The sequence below is a fragment of the Peromyscus maniculatus genome, chromosome 8 (genome assembly GCF_049852395.1).
Source record: "Peromyscus maniculatus bairdii isolate BWxNUB_F1_BW_parent chromosome 8, HU_Pman_BW_mat_3.1, whole genome shotgun sequence".
Classification (NCBI taxonomy): domain Eukaryota; kingdom Metazoa; phylum Chordata; class Mammalia; order Rodentia; family Cricetidae; genus Peromyscus; species Peromyscus maniculatus.
The window spans coordinates 64,023,881-64,040,395 of NC_134859.1; the positions used below are offsets into that span (position 1 = coordinate 64,023,881).

General features: G+C 54.5%; 2 protein-coding genes across 6 annotated transcripts in view; one reads left to right on the plus strand and one right to left on the minus strand.

The window, feature by feature from the left end:
* Nucleotides 1-6,832, plus strand: part of Fam222b (family with sequence similarity 222 member B) — a 61,926-nt gene extending 55,094 nt beyond the window's left edge. For 3 of the 4 annotated variants that reach the window (XM_006977457.4, XM_015996242.3, XM_076542956.1), the window contains exon 3: nucleotides 4,420-6,832. In XM_006977457.4, the coding sequence (XP_006977519.1) occupies nucleotides 4,420-6,029 (1,610 nt within the window). In that variant the 3' untranslated portion in view covers nucleotides 6,030-6,832. The remainder of the gene's footprint in view (nucleotides 1-4,419) is intronic. The other variant, XM_076542957.1, reaches the window with a different exon arrangement.
* Nucleotides 6,833-10,493: 3,661 nt separating this feature from the next.
* Nucleotides 10,494-16,431, minus strand: Traf4 (TNF receptor associated factor 4). 2 transcript variants are annotated; one of them, XM_006977459.4, is made up of 7 exons: nucleotides 16,176-16,431; nucleotides 13,333-13,384; nucleotides 12,621-12,725; nucleotides 12,383-12,544; nucleotides 12,131-12,292; nucleotides 11,883-12,038; nucleotides 10,494-11,646 (listed from the first exon to the last, which is right to left on the minus strand). In XM_006977459.4, exons 1-7 carry the CDS (start codon nucleotides 16,316-16,318, stop codon nucleotides 11,014-11,016), a joined length of 1,413 nt encoding a protein of 470 aa, XP_006977521.1. In that variant the 5' UTR covers nucleotides 16,319-16,431; the 3' UTR covers nucleotides 10,494-11,013. The 2 variants fall into 2 exon arrangements, with proteins under 2 accessions (XP_006977521.1, XP_076399070.1); XM_076542955.1 differs by lacking the exon at nucleotides 16,176-16,431 and adding an exon at nucleotides 14,203-15,235.
* Between the last annotated feature and the right edge of the window lie 84 nt (nucleotides 16,432-16,515).

Genomic DNA, 16,515 nt, shown 5'->3' on the forward strand with positions numbered 1-16,515 from the left:
CTCCTTGCTTTCTTTTATACATGGAGCTTGCGTGTGTCACGTGACTATCCAGTTGCTGGGTCAGAACTCACTCCCATCACACTCCCAAGCCTTCTACCTGTGGATTCCAAGTTTCTGCCACACCTCAAAACAAAAGGATAACCAAGGAGATCTCCGGAGGAAACTGGATTTACGAACACCACACCCCAACATACACACACACACACACACACACACACACACACACACACACACACACAGAGTCCCTTAGACTAGACCACCATGCTTTCTGTCACATTCAGCGCAGCTTGAAGTCAGGGGTCCTGCATTGCTGCTTCCTAGATCAGGTTCTTTGTTCTGACTGGGCAGGCTCTGCCAAACCTGCTTTTCTTGAATAACTGTAAACAGCTGTGATTCATGTTCACACCACATTTCTCCTGTTTGAGTCTCTTAATATTAGTAATTTTATAACATTAAAGCAGGTTTCATTTCTATTGACAAGCGAGGAATCACACTGAGTCTTCGGTTGTTAAATGGTGGAGCCATAGTTCGACTTTAGATTAAACTGTTCTTGTAGCCACAGACTCGCAGTTCTCCAGCTGCCCTGTATCCATATTATAACCATACCAGCTGTTTAAGTAAGAGTTCTCTTTTTAGACAGACTGAAGATCTGTTGTCTGTGGTTAGAGGGGTTTGTTATGGAAGTAAGGTGCCAGTGAGCCTGTATATATGGGAGGGGCACCATGAAAATACAGTCGTGGGCTGGAGAGGTGGCTTAGCGGTTAAGAGCACTGACTGTTCTTCCAGAGGTCCCAGGTTCAATCCCTGCCCCCACACCTCATCTCACAACTGTGTGTAACTCCGGTTCCAGGGAATCTGGCATCCTCACACAGACATGCAGGAGAAACACCAGTGCACGTAAAATAAAAATAAAGTGTTTAAAAAAAATAAATTCATTGGGCTGGAGAGATGGCTCAGTGGTTAAGAGCACCAACTGCTCTTCCAAAGGTCCTGAGTTCAGTTCCCAGCAATCACATGGTGGCTCACAACCACCTGTAATGAGATCTGGTGCCCTCTTCTGGCTTCCAAGGACACATGCAGACAGAATACTGTATACATAATAAAGAAAATAAATCTTTAAAAATAAATAAATAAATAAATAAATTCACAAAAAGCCAAGTATGATGGCACTTAAATCCCAATCCTTAGGGTGCTAAAACAGGAAGGTCATGAATTCAAGTCCATGCAGAATTACATAGTGAGATCCTGTCTCCAAAGACCAAATAGGAAGCTGGACGTGTTAGCAAGCCTCTGAAATCTAAGTACTTGGGAGGCCACGGCAAGAGAATCAGAAGTTTCAGGAACAACCTGGTTGACCTTGTGGAACCTTGGTTCAAAACTTCAAAAATAAGTCTGGTCATGGTGGTATAGGAAGTAGAGGCAGAAGGGTCAGGGTCAGCATGAGACCAGAAAAAGAGGGAAAGAGAGGGAAAAGAAGAAGAAAAGGTGTTGAGCTTTTTTTTTTTGGTAAGGGCCAAGCTTAATGCTTCATTCTAGTATGGGGGGGGGGGAGTGGTGGTTTATTCTGGAGTAAGAGGACACTCTGCTCAGTGTGCTAATCCCTCAGATCTTCCTCAGCAGAAGCTCTCAGGCTGCAGCCTCCCTCTCTGTGTTCATTTTTCTTCTAATTCAACTGTCTTTCCACCGTCAGCATCAATAGAAACATACTGTCTTCTTGTCGGGCTAGGAAAAGCTCTGAGAACTTATGCTCACTTTAAACAGAGAACTTCCTCAACAAGCCACTTCCCACACCAAGTCTTTACTTGGATTTCAAGTAGAGATGGCCACTCGGCATGGAGATGAGGTTAGATAGAGAAGAACTAAGAAGTAGATCTACATTTTCCATCTAAACGAAATAAAACCCAGCACTTTGGACGCCTGTTGCTCCGCGGAGTCCTAGTTGTGTGTTTGTTTGGGTAATACTGCCCTAAGCACTCACCAGACATGCTGTGTCTTCTAGGTAAGGCGCTGTGCTAGGAGTTGGCAGCAAAGCCCTCCTGTCCGTAGCAGCCTGATGAGTACTCAGGCCTGCCAGGATTGGTTGGTTGGTTGGTTTGTTTTTAACTCGAGATCTCACCCTGCAGCCCAGGCTAGCCTGGAACTCAAGGTCATACTTCTGCCTCCCAACTGGTAATTACAGGTATGAACCACCACAACCCAGCTAGCCTAAACCTGAGATTTTTTTTCTTCTTTTTCTTTTTTTTTTTTCTTCTTCTTCTTCTTCTTTTTTTTTTTTTTTTTGGGTGGGGTGGGGTGGAGTGGGGTGTCTCTGTATCCTTGGCTGTACTGGAACTCATTCACTCTGGACCAGACTGGATCGGACTCAGAGATCCATCTGCCTCTGCCTCCTGAGTGCTTGGATTAACGGTGTGCGCCACCACACCTGGCAGAGTTCTTCAGCCTTTAAATCTTGTAGTAAATTACACTCTAAATGATGTGATTTACCATCATAAATATAGATTTGGGTGACTTGCCTTTGAAAAGCCCATTCTTATGCTCAGCTACTTCTTATCTTTCCTGAATGCCTTCCCCCTCCCCAACCCTTACGCTTAAAATCTATATTGTCATCTTTTAATAAACCTGCTAACTCTGTTTCATATTCGCTTGTCCTGAAATTCTCTCTGGTGAAGCCCAGGAATCCTGAGTTTGCCTGAGTAAAGATCCTTAAGGAGAAAGGGAATTCTTCAGGCCACTGCCAGGGATGCTGTAGAGCTGACCCTGTGTCCCTGCTGCTGCTGCTGCTAACATCAGCAATAGCCAAATGTATGGTTCGGGCGGCTTTTGAAGTGGTGTTTGTTCAAGGGGTTTCCGAGCTTTTTTTTCCTAAATGAGTTCGTGGGGCTGTTGGTGTTGAGGTTCAATGGGCAGTATTAGAGGCTGATAAAATGAAGACGTAGTTGAGACTAGCTATATCTCAAGCTCTGGGCTGCTGTTGTGAACATGGGACCACATGCTCATTTCTCCTCGTCTTGAACTTTTTCTTTCCCTGCTTCAGGAAACAGCAGTTCTACCCAGTTCTTCTAATATGCTCCCCTAAATCTGCTTCTGCTCCAGTTGATGCCCAGTGACATGACTTTGAATGGAGTCTCCTTTGGGCCAAGGCCAACCAAAGCTACCAGCTGGGCACTCAATAGATTAGCCCTTGGTCTTTCCTGGCTACTTTCTGCCAAGAGAGGAAGCAGGGAGGGAGTCGGCCAGCTGAGCCCAGGCTCTATGCCAAGCCATCTCCCTTCTGCTTTGGGCAGTGTGTACAGTTACTCATTCAGCAAGTATTAATTATGTACTTTCTGTGTATGCTCAGAGTAGACCCCTTTTCTGAGAAGAAAACAGCAGAGATCCTTGTAGGAGGGAGCCTGGCATACTTTTAAGAGCTCTTGTGGGAAATTTTTCTTTTTGGATTGAAAACCCAGCATCCGCTGGAGTCCCTTGATGGGAGGCCCCCGGAGATGAGAACAAGGAGACTGTTAAACATTGATGAGGCACACTGTGTGGGTATTCCTGCAGTCTCCAAAGGAAGGCAAGTTTCACCTCTTTCTTGTCGGAGAGTGACAGACTGGATCCCATACAGACTGTTTTTGGCACTGAGGACGTGGAGATGGTCTGAATCTTTTCTCCTCAGCCCTCCCTGCTGCTCTATCATTTATAAGCCTCCTCCTGCCACACAGCAATAAATAAAACCTTTGGATCTTCAACCAGTCAGACACCAAGTAAACTGTAAACAACAGTGAACTTGTGAGTGGGAGACCTTGGCAGCTTCCTCCTCTTTTCCTGAAAAAGTGTCTTGTTCTCTGTGCCAGACGGGCCTGTCCACCCCTGGGCATGGCGCCCCAGCTGCTTCGATGGCCACAAGACCAAAGCGGGGGGGACTAAGTATGTCCCCCTTTACCAGTGTCATGGCTGCCTGAGGAGGGCGCTGACAGGCAGTTCTGCTTAAAGCTTTTAACCCTGTGTGTGCCATCACAGCGGGTAGGAACTTGGAGCCCCACGTACTGAAGAACTCTTGGTGATGGCTGTGAGAACCGGCTGGGCTCTGGATTGCCAAGCTGGAGTCTTAGGAAGTTGCTTTTTCCTTTAAAGACCTATAAAAGAGGCTCCCAGCACACCTGCCTCCCGTAGTAGTAGTGAGGGTCATTGAGAGAGCCTGTCCCTTAGCGCCTGGCCTGGCCTACTGTATTTACCTAGTGAGTTTCAGCTGTGCTTGTGATTGTGGGAACTGTGGCTGGATCTAGAGTGAAGGCTACAGATGACAACCTCCTCCTCCTCCCACTGCTTCGACGGGATTCTAGAAAGGCTGGTTGGCTTGGCACTGATGAGCTCCCTCCTCTCTGCTCTCCTTCCCTCTCTCTCTCTCCCTCTCTCTCTCTCTCTCTCTCTCTCTAGGGGACACTCCACAGAAAATGAGAGCTGCTCACTATCCTACCCCAGCCGAATTGGACGCGTATGCTAAGAAGGTCGCAAACAACCCACTGACTATAAAAATCTTCCCCAACAGTGTGAAGGTTCCCCAGCGGAAACACGTTCGTCGTACTGTGAACGGCCTCGACACATCAGCCCAGCGCTACAGCCCCTACCCGACTCAGGCCGCCACCAAGGCAGGTCTGCTTGCCATTGTCAAAGTGCCAGCCAAAAGCATCCTCAAGGACTTTGACGGCACCCGGGCCCGGTTACTCCCTGAGGCCATCATGAACCCCCCAGTGGCACCCTATGCTACTGTGGCACCCAGCACTTTAGCCCACCCCCAGGCCCAGGCTCTGGCCCGCCAGCAGGCCCTGCAGCATGCACAGACCCTGGCCCACGCCCCTCCCCAGACACTGCAGCACCCTCAGGGTATACCACCACCACCACAGGCACTGTCTCACCCTCAGAGCCTCCAGCAGCCTCAGGGCCTGGGCCACCCGCAGCCGATGGCCCAAACCCAGGGCTTGGTCCACCCGCAGGCCCTGACTCACCAGGGTCTCCAGCACCCCCCTAATCCATTGCTGCATGGAGGCCGGAAGATGCCAGACTCAGATGCGCCCCCGAATGTGACCGTGTCTACCTCAACTATCCCCCTTTCGATGGCGGCCACCCTGCAACACAGCCAGCCCCCGGACCTGAGCAGCATCGTGCATCAGATCAACCAGTTTTGCCAGACGAGGGCAGGCATCAGCACTACCTCAGTGTGTGAGGGCCAGATCGCCAATCCCAGCCCCATTAGTCGCAGTCTGCTCATCAATGCAAGCACCCGGGTGTCGACCCACAGCGTCCCCACACCAATGCCTTCATGTGTGGTCAATCCCATGGAGCACACCCATGCGGCCTCAGCCGCACTGCCTGCCGCAGGCCCTGTCAACCTGCCCACAGGCATCTCTCGAGCCCCCACTGGCTACCCTAGCGACCTCAAGCCAGTTACCTGGAACCAGCACCAGCTGGCCCACCTACAACAGATGTGCAGTGAAGCTGGTGGGACACCAGCCCCTGGCCTGACGGGCAAACATACAGCAGGACGTGAGTTGGCGGGGCCTGGTTTTGTGGGCAAGGCCCCTGCCTACCCACAGGAACTCTGCCTGGCACAGTCCTTCCATCTGAAGCCTTCCCTGGAGAAGCCGACCCCATCCCCACCTGTCAATGGCCTACCAGCCCCGCTGGCCTATCCCAATGGTCACTACTTCCAGCCCCTGTGGAACAACATCCTACCAACTCCCAACAGCGACAGCTCGGGGTCTCAGGACCTCGCCATGCCGTTCCATGGTGGGCAGCCCACGGGTGCACCCCTCGACTGTGCGGCAGCTCCCGGGGCCCACTACCGAGCGGGAACTGGGGGTGGGCCAGTGGCGAGCCAGAACAGCCTGATGCAAACGGTGGATTACCTGAGTGGGGATTTCCAGCAGGCCTGCTTCCGAGAACAGAGCCTGGCCATGTTGAGCAAGGCCCACCGAGCCCCTGGCACCCGAGCCCCTGATCCCACAGATAGTCGAAGTCTTCATATTCAGCACCCAGGGTATAGATAGGGAGCCGTGATGTCCTCCTCAGGCAACACGTCATACATTGCCCTTCTAGGTTTAGTCTTACTTTTAAGTAACTGGATAGTTTCAAAGTTTCACTGCTCCAGTGTGATCATCCTTAAATACCTAAGGAAGGGAACTTGGCAGGGTCTATTTGGGGGCAGAAGAAATTCCTTTATCCTCCCCTCAAACAACTCTTGGCTTTCTGTTAGACACAAACCTGTCCTCTCAGCCGCCTGCCTATCAGTCAGTCTCCACCTTGACCATTTGTTCCTTTGCCGTCTTGCTGAGGCTGAGTATGGCCGAGAGGAGAGGCCTAGAGCCTTAAGTTCGACTTCTATGTCTGGGACTAAGAAGCCAGACTTTCTAAGTGCTCTGGAAGCTAATTCTTTATTCCCCCAAAGATGTCAAATCAGAATAAACAGAGTTTCCATCTTTCTCAGCTGCTCCCATTCCTCGAGGCTTGGTTCTGCATTGACGTTGCTCCCAAGCCGCTGCGCTTCTCCTTGACAAAGTCCTGAGACTCCGAGAGGAAACCTTTGTGTTGCATCTTGGTTCTTGACCCCCCTTCCAGAGAAATGCAGTGGCCGTCTGGCATTCCCAAGACCTCCTGTCACTGTTGCCTCTCTCCAAACAACGACTGTCCTCATCCCTGCCTCCCCTCCCCCTTAAGAAAAAAAGAAAAAAAAAGAAAGCAAAAACTACCTTACTTGAAGAATTAGTTATAGGTAAAGGATGATCACATTAGAGTTTGGAATTAAAAACACCAAAAAAGTTTAAAAAAAAAAAAAAGTTAAACTGCATTTGGTTCTCTACACTGGCTAGGAGTTATTGGTCCACACTGTAAGTTTTAAGTGTCATGTTTCTGTATGAATGTGTGGGTTTGAGGAGCGTTTGTGAGTGGCCCCACAGGTACATTCACCCTCACATTTTGCAGCCCTTCAGTTTAATGAAGAACAAAAGGAAAACACAAAGCCTTAAGCTCTTTGAATTCTTCCTCTACCAAATGAGCATGGTTCTGACTGCTGCGGAGGGGCGAACATTGGAAACAGCCCCTCTGGCCCCTTGCCCGTTCTTAGAGCATCTCCCACCTTCCAGGACCAGTGTGTCTCATTCCCAAGTGACAATTAGTTGTCTAGAAACTCAACACATCTCTGTAACTCTAGATTGTTTTGTTGTAAGCTTTTGCACCTGTCTTCTGTCACACAGCGGGGCTTTAAGAATAATAATAATAAGCCCTTGCCTTTCCTCTTGTCTTTGGGGAATGTGAGCTGATAACTGAAGGTTTTGGGTTTATTCTCACTGTTTCTTAGCCAGAGATTCTGTAGTGAACTGAAGCGATGTGACTGAAGACCAGTTTTTAAATTATGTGTTGGCAAGTTGCCTTATATTTAAAAGGAAGAAAAAAAAAAAAAGGAAAAAAAAATGCCTGAGTGTGTTATGCCAAATGATAGCAACATGAAGTCCTAACTTATTGTTTTCCTGCCGTCTGAGAACACTGGTATTACTGCCCTGTATCCAAGCCCTTCAGCCTCTGGTGCAGCCTCCTTCAAGGTGTTGGCCATCTCCTCACCCAAAGCCCCTCCATTAGCCGATTTTCTGAGTCGTATTTAATGAGCTCCACTAACTCCTCTGACCTCTTACCTGACCTCCGATCTGATATTCTTGTTGTAACGCCCTTCCCAAATCCTCCCGAGAGTGGGCTGCCACTGTGGGAAACTGGACCAGACACTAACTTGGGGGCTTTCACACCTCACTCCCACCTCTAGTCTGCATGGAAGACGTATTGTGATTCCCTTACCCTACAAATGACTGCCTTCAGCTTTGGTGTAAGATGTTTCCTAGTTCAACCCGGTTGCCCCCCACCCCACCCAACCAGCAATAAGGGTCCAAGCCAGGGCCTCAACTTCACACTCCCATGCCACCCCCAAGGGATGCCTGGAGCCCCCATTCCACTCACTCGCCCTCGTTCTCCACCTGACCTCACCTGTGGGCATGGTGGGTTTTTTTTGTTGTTTTTAATTATAAACCAGTAAAACAAAAAACCTCCTCTTGACCTTGTCCTATTCATGTAATGTGGTGAATGCCTGAGGTGGTTTGTCTTGAGGACAGTCTAATGTTTCCCTGAGTCAAGGAGGAATAGCGTCCTATTCGACCCTCAGAAACCCTCCCCAGCTCACCCCAGACTCAATCCCAGGCTACAGGCTGTAGGCTGTGCACACAGGCGGCTCAGTCGGGCCCCAGGTGGGGTCCAGCCGGAGAGCACTGCCATCCTTTCAGTCCAAGGGCCTTCAGTCCTAAGAAGTTTTTCGGGCATCTGTTGGCCATAAAGCCTCCAGCACACCACACACCTTCCTCCACTTTATTTCTTGTGACGGAGGTGAGAGTTCTGGACTCCAAAACAAGGAAGCCGCCTCACCCTCGTGATTTACACTGCTCCCAAGTGGCGTGTTAGAGTCCTTTGATGGGAATGGGGGTGGGGAGGTTTCAGTTACCTGCTTGGTTTTTACTGTTGGGGTTCTGCCCAGTTTGGTTGTAGGGGGAGGAGATAGGAAAGCTGGTCAGCAGGTGGGGAAACACTGGACTCCAGAGTGCCCTTCAGGTGGCATGCCCTTCCTGTTAACGCGCTCTGCCTCCCTCCTGTGTGTCTGGGCAGCTACTCTGCAAAGCCTGCCAGTGTGCCCACTGCCAAAGAGCTAACGCGGTAGGCTGGCGCCCAGGGAGTCCACCACTTCATGCTCTGCTGTAGACCCTCGCCCGAATTCCGCAAGGCTAGGACCACAGTTGGGACAAAGGACAGGCCCGCCAGGCCGTGCGTCAATTACAGTGTTCCAGCTTTCAGTCACGCAGTTGCCTGTCAGCAGAGGAAGGCCCGCTTCAAACCAAGCTATCCAGCTTCTGGAATGCTAAACGGTAGTTTGACCCACGTCTCTGCTAAAGGCCAAGGTTTTCTCTAGTCTCCAGGTGACTGTCTAGCAAGCTGGTTGTATGATCAGGGACCATTTTGGCTTTCTCAGCTAAGGTCCCATGGCCCCTAGATGAGTAAATAGAGTGAAAATCGGAGGCTAGCAGAGCAGCCAGCTCTGTCTTCTCTCTTCGCTTCCCTCTGTGGAACAGCCCCTTACATTTCCCTACCCGTCTCGGTGCTAGTAAGGCACTTAATGTGAGTTGGCTCCTGTCATGACCACATTCCAAGACCAGCAGCTGAGCAAAAGTCATCTTACCATTAAGGGTATTAGCCCCACAGAGCCAAGTAACTTGCCAAAAGCAAGCCCAAATTTATTGCCCAAATTGAGCTGTATGTCTACAGAATCCTAGTCATGAATTCAAGGGGGGACATGTAGCTGAGCAGTTTGTGGCATGCACCAGGGGAAAACAAAACAAAACACACAATTCCAGGCCCTGCCCCAAACTAGCTGAAGGAGTCAGTTTGCTTCCGTTTAGTTGACCGGTGAAGTGTGTGTAGTCAGAGACAACCATTCAGAACTGTGCAGAAGGCAAACGAGACCACGGTGAGAAAATCCAAGTGCTTTGCACACCTGAGTACAGACTGACATTAAGTCCTTACTATGCCAGGCACACGCGACCTCGTGAACTCTTCATGGAGGCCATTTACTCTAATGGTAGAAGCACAAGAAAGGCCCCAGGAAGCCGGCCAGGGGTGATGCGTGCTCTTAATCCCAGCATTCAGAAGGCAGAGGGTCTCTTGAGTTCCAGGCCAGCCTGATCTACAGTGACTTCCAGACACCTGGGACCACACAGGAGAAAGGTGGGCGGTGATGCCTCACACCTTTAATCCCAGTGCCTGGGAGGCAGAGCCAGGCGGATTTCTGTGAGTTCAAGGCCAGCCTGGTCTACAGAACAAGACCTAGGACAGGCACCAAAACTACACAGAGAAACCCTGTCTCGAATAACCGAACCCCCCCCCCCCAATGGCTGTCTTGGTGGAAGTACTTATACAAGCACAAGGACTTGAGTTTGGATTCCCTCACCTGTGTACAACAAAAAACAAAAACTACACAACAACTCACACCTATAACACCCTAGTGCAGGGTCAGTCAAGGCAAGATCTTCGGAGCGCATTGGCTGACTAGGCCGACTAGTCTTGTGGAATCAGTGAGCTCCAGGAATTTTGATCCTGACTCAAAATGGTCGAGAGTAACTGAGGAGGACACCGGACATGGACCTTTGTCCCGTACATGTATACACACATGGTAATTATTGATAAACACCTGCCTAGGCAGAGAACTTGTCTTTGGTGAGGTAGGAACTAGAAACGCCAGCCTTATGAAAAGCGGTCCCTGCACTTATCCATCGAACCACCAGAGGGCACACAAAGCTTGCTGCAGTTCCCATATTGTCCACCAGAGAGCGGTCCGGCTGCGAGCTGAGCAGCAGCTCATCCTTTTCCTTCTGTTGGGCCCAGCCTCCCAGAACCCTACTAACCAACTGGGAGGAGACAGGCTGGAATCAAGTTAATAAATACAATTCAGGATTTATTAAAAATCAGAGTTCCCCTGCTGGGCCCTCCTGGCACTAAAGAAATAAATAACCAGAGAGGGCAACACTGGGTAAATGGAGAGAGAGATTAATCTCAAGGCAGATTCTTAGAGCTACCCTCCCGTTTCCAATACCCCCACCCCCACTATGGCTCTTGGGACATAGCACCTGAGCAGGCACCTCAGTCCAGGTAGAATGTGGCTGGCACCAAGGCATGTCTGCCCTGCCCAGGAGGGGAGACAGGCCCTGGGATCACTTGTTTCCAGCCCTTGATAACCCCGAGACCTGCTCCCCCCAGGGGCCAGGGCTGAAGCACCAATTGGAGGCACCTGAGGGGTGGGGTGGTGGTGGTGGTGTGGGGAGAGGGTGAGGGCTGACAACCTAGGCAAGAGAAGATGAAAGGGGGTCCGGCCCCCTCTCCAGTCTCAGCCAGCAGCTGAGGTACTGTCCCACCTCCCTTCCGGCCGGTTAAGCGCAGAAGGCTCTACCATCAGCTGAGGATCTTCCGAGGCAGTTCGACGGAGGCACGGATGAAGACCGCATCATCCCGCACGTAATTTCGCTTTCGAATGTCCTGGTGGGAGATGAATTTGGGGTAGCCAAAGCCCAGAGAGCTCTCATCCAGGGAGCCTCGCCAAGTGCCGGGCTTTTGGAAGTTCTTCCAGTTTGGATCAGGGTGGAAGGTCTCCGTGACATGCTGTGGCTTGGCCAGACCCGGGTCGCTCTGATCCAGCAGGGAGAAGGTGACCCGACGGGCAAAGGGCCACTCGAGGAGATTGTCAAAGGCACCTGGCAACACGCGAATGTAGATGGAGAGGTGGGTGCCCTCGCCGCTGCCGTTGCCGTTGAGGAACGCGGACACCTGCAGCTTGTAGCCATACTTGTGTGTGTAGAAGGCCGGGCTGAAGCACTCCAGGTTAGGCTTGGCCTTGGCCTCTTGGAGGCGCCGCCCGTAGCTGCCGATCTTCCAGATGAGCACTCCATCGCTGCCTATGGAGAGCTCCTCCAGCTCCCTCCGCAGCTCCTGCAGCTCCTGCCGCTGCCGGCTCACCAGGGCACACATCATAGCCAGGTGTGGCTTGACACTCTCCTCCACGTGACGTGCCATCGCCAGCTTAGGGCACTGTTGGCAAAACCCAAGGCCGTGGGGGAAGGAAAAAGTTACCAAAAGAGGAAGGTCCAGGGGAGAGAAGAAGCAGACGGGTAGCAGGCACCCAGTTCCACACACAGGACCATGGCAGAAGGTGTGGGGAGGAAGCAGTTGGCCGGGGGGACCCACGAGGGCCTCAGCTGTGCCAGCAAACTGATCCTCTGCTAGGATGTCAAGGGCTATTTGGGGCCGAGAAAGGGGCATCTCACCCTGTGCTTGCAGCCAGACTCTTTGAAAGGGCAGAGCACCAAGGCAGTGCTGCAGCTGTCCTTCAAGTGGCCGGGCAGGTCCTCCCGAGCCACGGTGCCCACGCCACACTGGTTGGGGCAGGCGACAGGCAGCCGTGGGCACTGGTACTGATGGCTCTGGGACCAGAGAGAGAGAGAGAGACGCCGTGGTCAGTACCCCGAGTCCTCGTTACCCAGTCCCACAGTGGACAGGTCAGGAAGGGCCTCACCTGGATGGTGTCAAAAACAAACTCCTTGGTGCAGTAGGCACAAGGCTGGGTGCGCTTGGGGCACTCGGAGGTGGCGTGCTGGGCCAGCAGTCGCCGCATCATGCGGGCACCACACTTGTTCTCACAGTAGACGCTCTCTTGGGGGCACATGCCCTCGTGACCCTAAAGACAGCACAGGGCCCGAGTTAAGGGATGCCGGAGCTTCCAGGTACCTCGCCCTCCCCTCCCCCCCTTCAGCCCGGACCCACCTACCTCGTAGGCCTCCCCGCTGAAGTCACAGCCACAGAATTCACACTTGAGGCGGCGCTTGGGACAGTCGTGCTGCAGGTGGGCAGGCAGATCGCGCCGGCTCAGCTTGGCCGGGCAACGATTGGGGCAGGGGACCACATTGAAGCTGCAGGTGTTCAAGTGGCCCTGGTGGGAGAGACTCCGTCAGCACCTGCCGCCGAGTGAGGGCTAGTCAGCCCGGCTCCCCACCCCAGGGCCTCACCTGTAGATGGCGGAGCAGCCCAGTCCAGCGGCAACCCTCCTCACTGTGGATGCAGCGGATAGGCAAGCCTAACACCTGGACCTCCAGCTCTGGGTCGGGGTAGATCTGTGGGCAGAGAATGGGGGGGATCAGCAAGGATCAGAGCCTGTTGAAGTCACATTCACCCCGACTCTCAACTGAGCTGGCTGTGTCTATAGGCCAGTAATAACCCGAGCTCTCAGATTATTTGTCTCTGTGCCCTAGGATGAAGGATACAGGATGCCCTAGGATGACTTGGAACCTAGGGTCCCCAAAATGCCTGCACAGGAACATGCTCCCTTCAAGGGGACACTCCATCACATCAGCCTGCTCACTCACGGGCTACCATCCCCCCCCCCCCCCCCCCGCTTCCTTCCTCTTAGTGGAGGGGTCCTGGCCCCCGGCCACAGGTCTAACTTGCCACAGGAAGAGGAGGGAGCATTTCTTATGGGCACAGAGCAGCTCTGTGCACCCCTACAGGCTGGGCATTGTGCCTACCCCCCAGGGCAAACACAGCCTTCGTTTGCAAACTGGCTTGGTGGGAGAGAACAGGCTACCTTTGTGGGGGCTCGAGATCCTGAGGCTTGGGGTTGACACTGGCCCTGTGCCTGCGGGCTGCCAACAGCTCCAGCCTCCACCAAGGGCAACAGTCTATCTATGTACCCAGGCTTCCAACCTAGCAGTGTGTACTCACCTTGGCATAGTCCAGAGGAAGCTGGTCCTCAGGGCATTTGAAAACTCCTTCACTGAAGGGGAGAAGGCAGGGTCAAGGCTCAAACCCTGGGCCTCACTCCCTCAACCAGGGTAGCCACCCTCCCTTGCCCAGGCCCCTTCCTAGCCAGCCATAGCTGAGAAAAAGGGAAAGCAGAGGTCATTAGGAACCCACTTTTCAAGGGTGCTAGACAGCCTGCAAAGGGTATTCCAGGTCCAGTGCAGACAGACAGCTGTCTTGGGCAGCACTTACCCAACAGGTGGCAGCTGGCATCCCCTCCCCCCAGGACAGCAGCTGGACTTGAAAGAAACAGGCAGCCTGCCACCCCCTTCTCCCAAAATGGTTTTCATTGGCTATTCTGAAAGCTGATGGGAGGGTATACAAGATGGGCTTGGATGAAGTGCCAGGACTACCCAGCCTCCAGGACTGTGCCAGGCCAAGAACCAGGGCAAAGGTCATCTTGAGGCCACTTTATGCTATCCCTCCTCTCCGAGGGTGTGTCTCCTAAAGAGGTGGGAAGGAAAAGCAACGCCTTTGGAGCTCCCCGTGGTCACTCGCACCCGGCCCTCATCACCCGCCTCTGGGAAGGGTTAGAAGGGGCTCCTCGGGAGGCAGCACCGGGGACATCTGTGGCAAGTCCGCAGCTCAGAGGGGCTCCACCACGGACAAGGCTTCTGAAACTTGGGACCCCAGCCCCTGCCAGCTCTCCTGTCCCCCTCCTTCCCAGTCTCCACCCAGATATTCCTACCCGCAGAGCCTGGCAGCATGCTTCTTCCTGCCAGTATGCCCTGGCTGACCCCAGCAAGACCTGTCACACACCACTGTCATGGCCCAGGCAAGACAAGGGCTCACCCGGCAGGACAGAGGCCCCTAGGCATGGCATTCCTGGCAGATCTGAGTCAGGTAGGCGGGAGGCAGGCAGGCCTCAAGGCGGAAGCAGAGGCTACATGGCAGCCCTGTGTGAAAGCACTTTCCAGAGCCTGGGCAGTCCATACCCCAGGTGCCCAGTCCACTTCCTAAGACCTCCTCTTGGCCCGGCTACTAGTGGCCATGTCCTGGATGCAAAGAACAATACATGCTCAGGCACCAAGCAGGTATGCCTGCACCCACTGGGCAAGTAGCCTTTCTGGCTCAGCCTGAGTAATAGCCTCGGCAGGAGTGGGGGAAAGAGGCCTGGACCACGGGGGAGGGGGTCCACTTGGCTGCTTCAGGAATGTGCTGACCCAGTGGTTTTGGAGACGAGGGGACTAAGGCAAGTCCCTAGGCTTCAGGCAGAGGCTTACCCTGCAGCTTGGGGCCCGGCCAGGACAAAGGTTTGGCCAAGGCTATGGACAAGCTAACTTGTAGGCTAGGGGTGATAGTGGAGGGGGGGGGGAGCCTGCTCAACCACCTCCAGAGGCCACGGAACACTGGATCGATGGGGGAGGGGAGGAGGCAGAGGCAGCTCCTGGCTGAGCAGTGGAGGCCCAAGCCCAGGGGAGAAGACAGGATGGGGGGAGGGGGCAGTGGGAGAGGAAGAGGGGATTTCCGGGAGGAGGAGGAGGGGCAGGAGCAGCCTGGAGGGGCCTGAGAAGGAGGTGAAGGAGGAGGGAACGGGGCCTGACAGCCCCCTTCTGGCTCTTTCCCCGAGGCAGTAAGGGTGGGTCAGCCGGAGGAGGGGGCTGGCTCAGCTGGCCTCATCTGGAAACCAGAGGGCCGGGAGGGGAGCGGAGGAGACAATGGGCCCGTGTGTCTGTAGAGGAGTTAAGTGTGTACATTGCAGGGAGGAGGGCCAGAGGGAGGAGGGAGGCGAGAAGGGAGGAGGGGGCCGCACAGCAGCTTGAGCAGGAGCATATGTGAGAGCCGGAGCCCGCGGCTGCTAGGAACAAAAAAAACAAAGGGCCTGCTGAGATTTCCGCCAGCCAGGCTCTCCGGAGGGCCGTGGGATGGGACACTGAGGCAGAGATCTCACACCGATCTCCTGACAGTACCCCTCGGACCGCGGCCGACCTGACCTTCCGTGGGCTCTAGGGCACGACCTCCACAGGCGTCGGGGCTCCCCGATCTCCCCTCCCACACCGCAGCCCTCAGGGCGCCCAGAAATGTGACGGATGCCCGAGGCGGCAAGGCACGACCTGGGTCCTGAGAGGGCAGGGGGACACTAAGTACCCACCCGGGGACAATTCCCCTTTCGCCAGTGTACCCGACCATCCGTCACCCTCAAGACCCCCAGGGAGGGTCCCCAGTCCAGCCTCTCCTGCGTGATCACACGCAGCCCGGGCTGGATGCCCCGCTAAGATCGTAACCCGTGCGACCCTGGGCAAATCGTAGCCTTCCTCTCCATCTCTGTGAAATGGGGGAACAATAGCGGCCGCTTTCTCAGCGTCGGAGAGAACAAGAGGAGGATGGACGGAGGGGAAAACTCCAGAGGCAGGGCTGGCAGTGCCGCGCGGGAGAGGCTTTGTCCTTCCCTTCCCCGAAGGATTCAAAGTTCAAGGCTGCGGCCGCTCGGGCTCAGGTTGGGGGTGGCGGGGGAAGGGCCGGCCACGGCTCGGGAAGGGCGTCTTTCCCTCCGCCACGGCTCGGGGAGGGACGGCTTCCCCACCTGCAGCTGGGCAGGTAGCACCCTGGCGACCTGACGCCTGGGTACGCGGGGTCCTCCCCGGAGCCCTGACGTCACCGCCGCCCCTTGACATCATGGTGGGCGCTCCTGAGGTCACCGGGCGGCCGCGCAGACAAAGACCCGACGTGTCTCCGGCCCGAGCCTTTCCCCATGCAGTGCCCTCACCCCAACCCCGTACCCCGCCCCGGCCCGCCGGCCGAGGCCCACCGCCCCCGGGTCGCACCTGAGGAACTCCTGCAGGCAGGTGTCGCAGAAGCGGTGGCCGCAAGTGGACACCTGCACGGGCTCGCGCATGGGCTTCCCGCACAGTGGGCACAGCAGCCGCCGCTTGGGCTTCTCCAGGAACTTGTAGTCGAAGCCGGGCATGGCGGGCTGGCGGCGGGCACGGGCGAGCGGGGCCGGGCACGCGGCGGCCCCACAGCCCGCGCCTCGCTCCGGCCGCGTTTCCCCGGCTGCGGGCGGCGCCGACTGGCGGCCGCGAGCGGCCCGGGTCCGCAACCCCGCCCGCCGGAAGAGGGGGCGGAGCCGCGGCCCCGCGGTCCTAGAGCCCGCCCTCGCGCCCC

Bases quoted from the DNA above. Each gene is read 5' to 3' on its own strand.
- Traf4 (XM_006977459.4), bottom strand. From the start codon at position 16,318: ATGCCCGGCTTCGACTACAAGTTCCTGGAGAAGCCCAAGCGGCGGCTG. The intron at 12,545-12,620 runs GTGAGGCCCTGG...CTCTCCCACCAG, and splicing joins GGCTGCTCCGCCATCTACAG to GGCCACTTGAACACCTGCAG. The intron at 12,293-12,382 runs GTAGGTGGGTCC...TGCTGTCTTTAG, and splicing joins TCAGCGGGGAGGCCTACGAG to GGTCACGAGGGCATGTGCCC.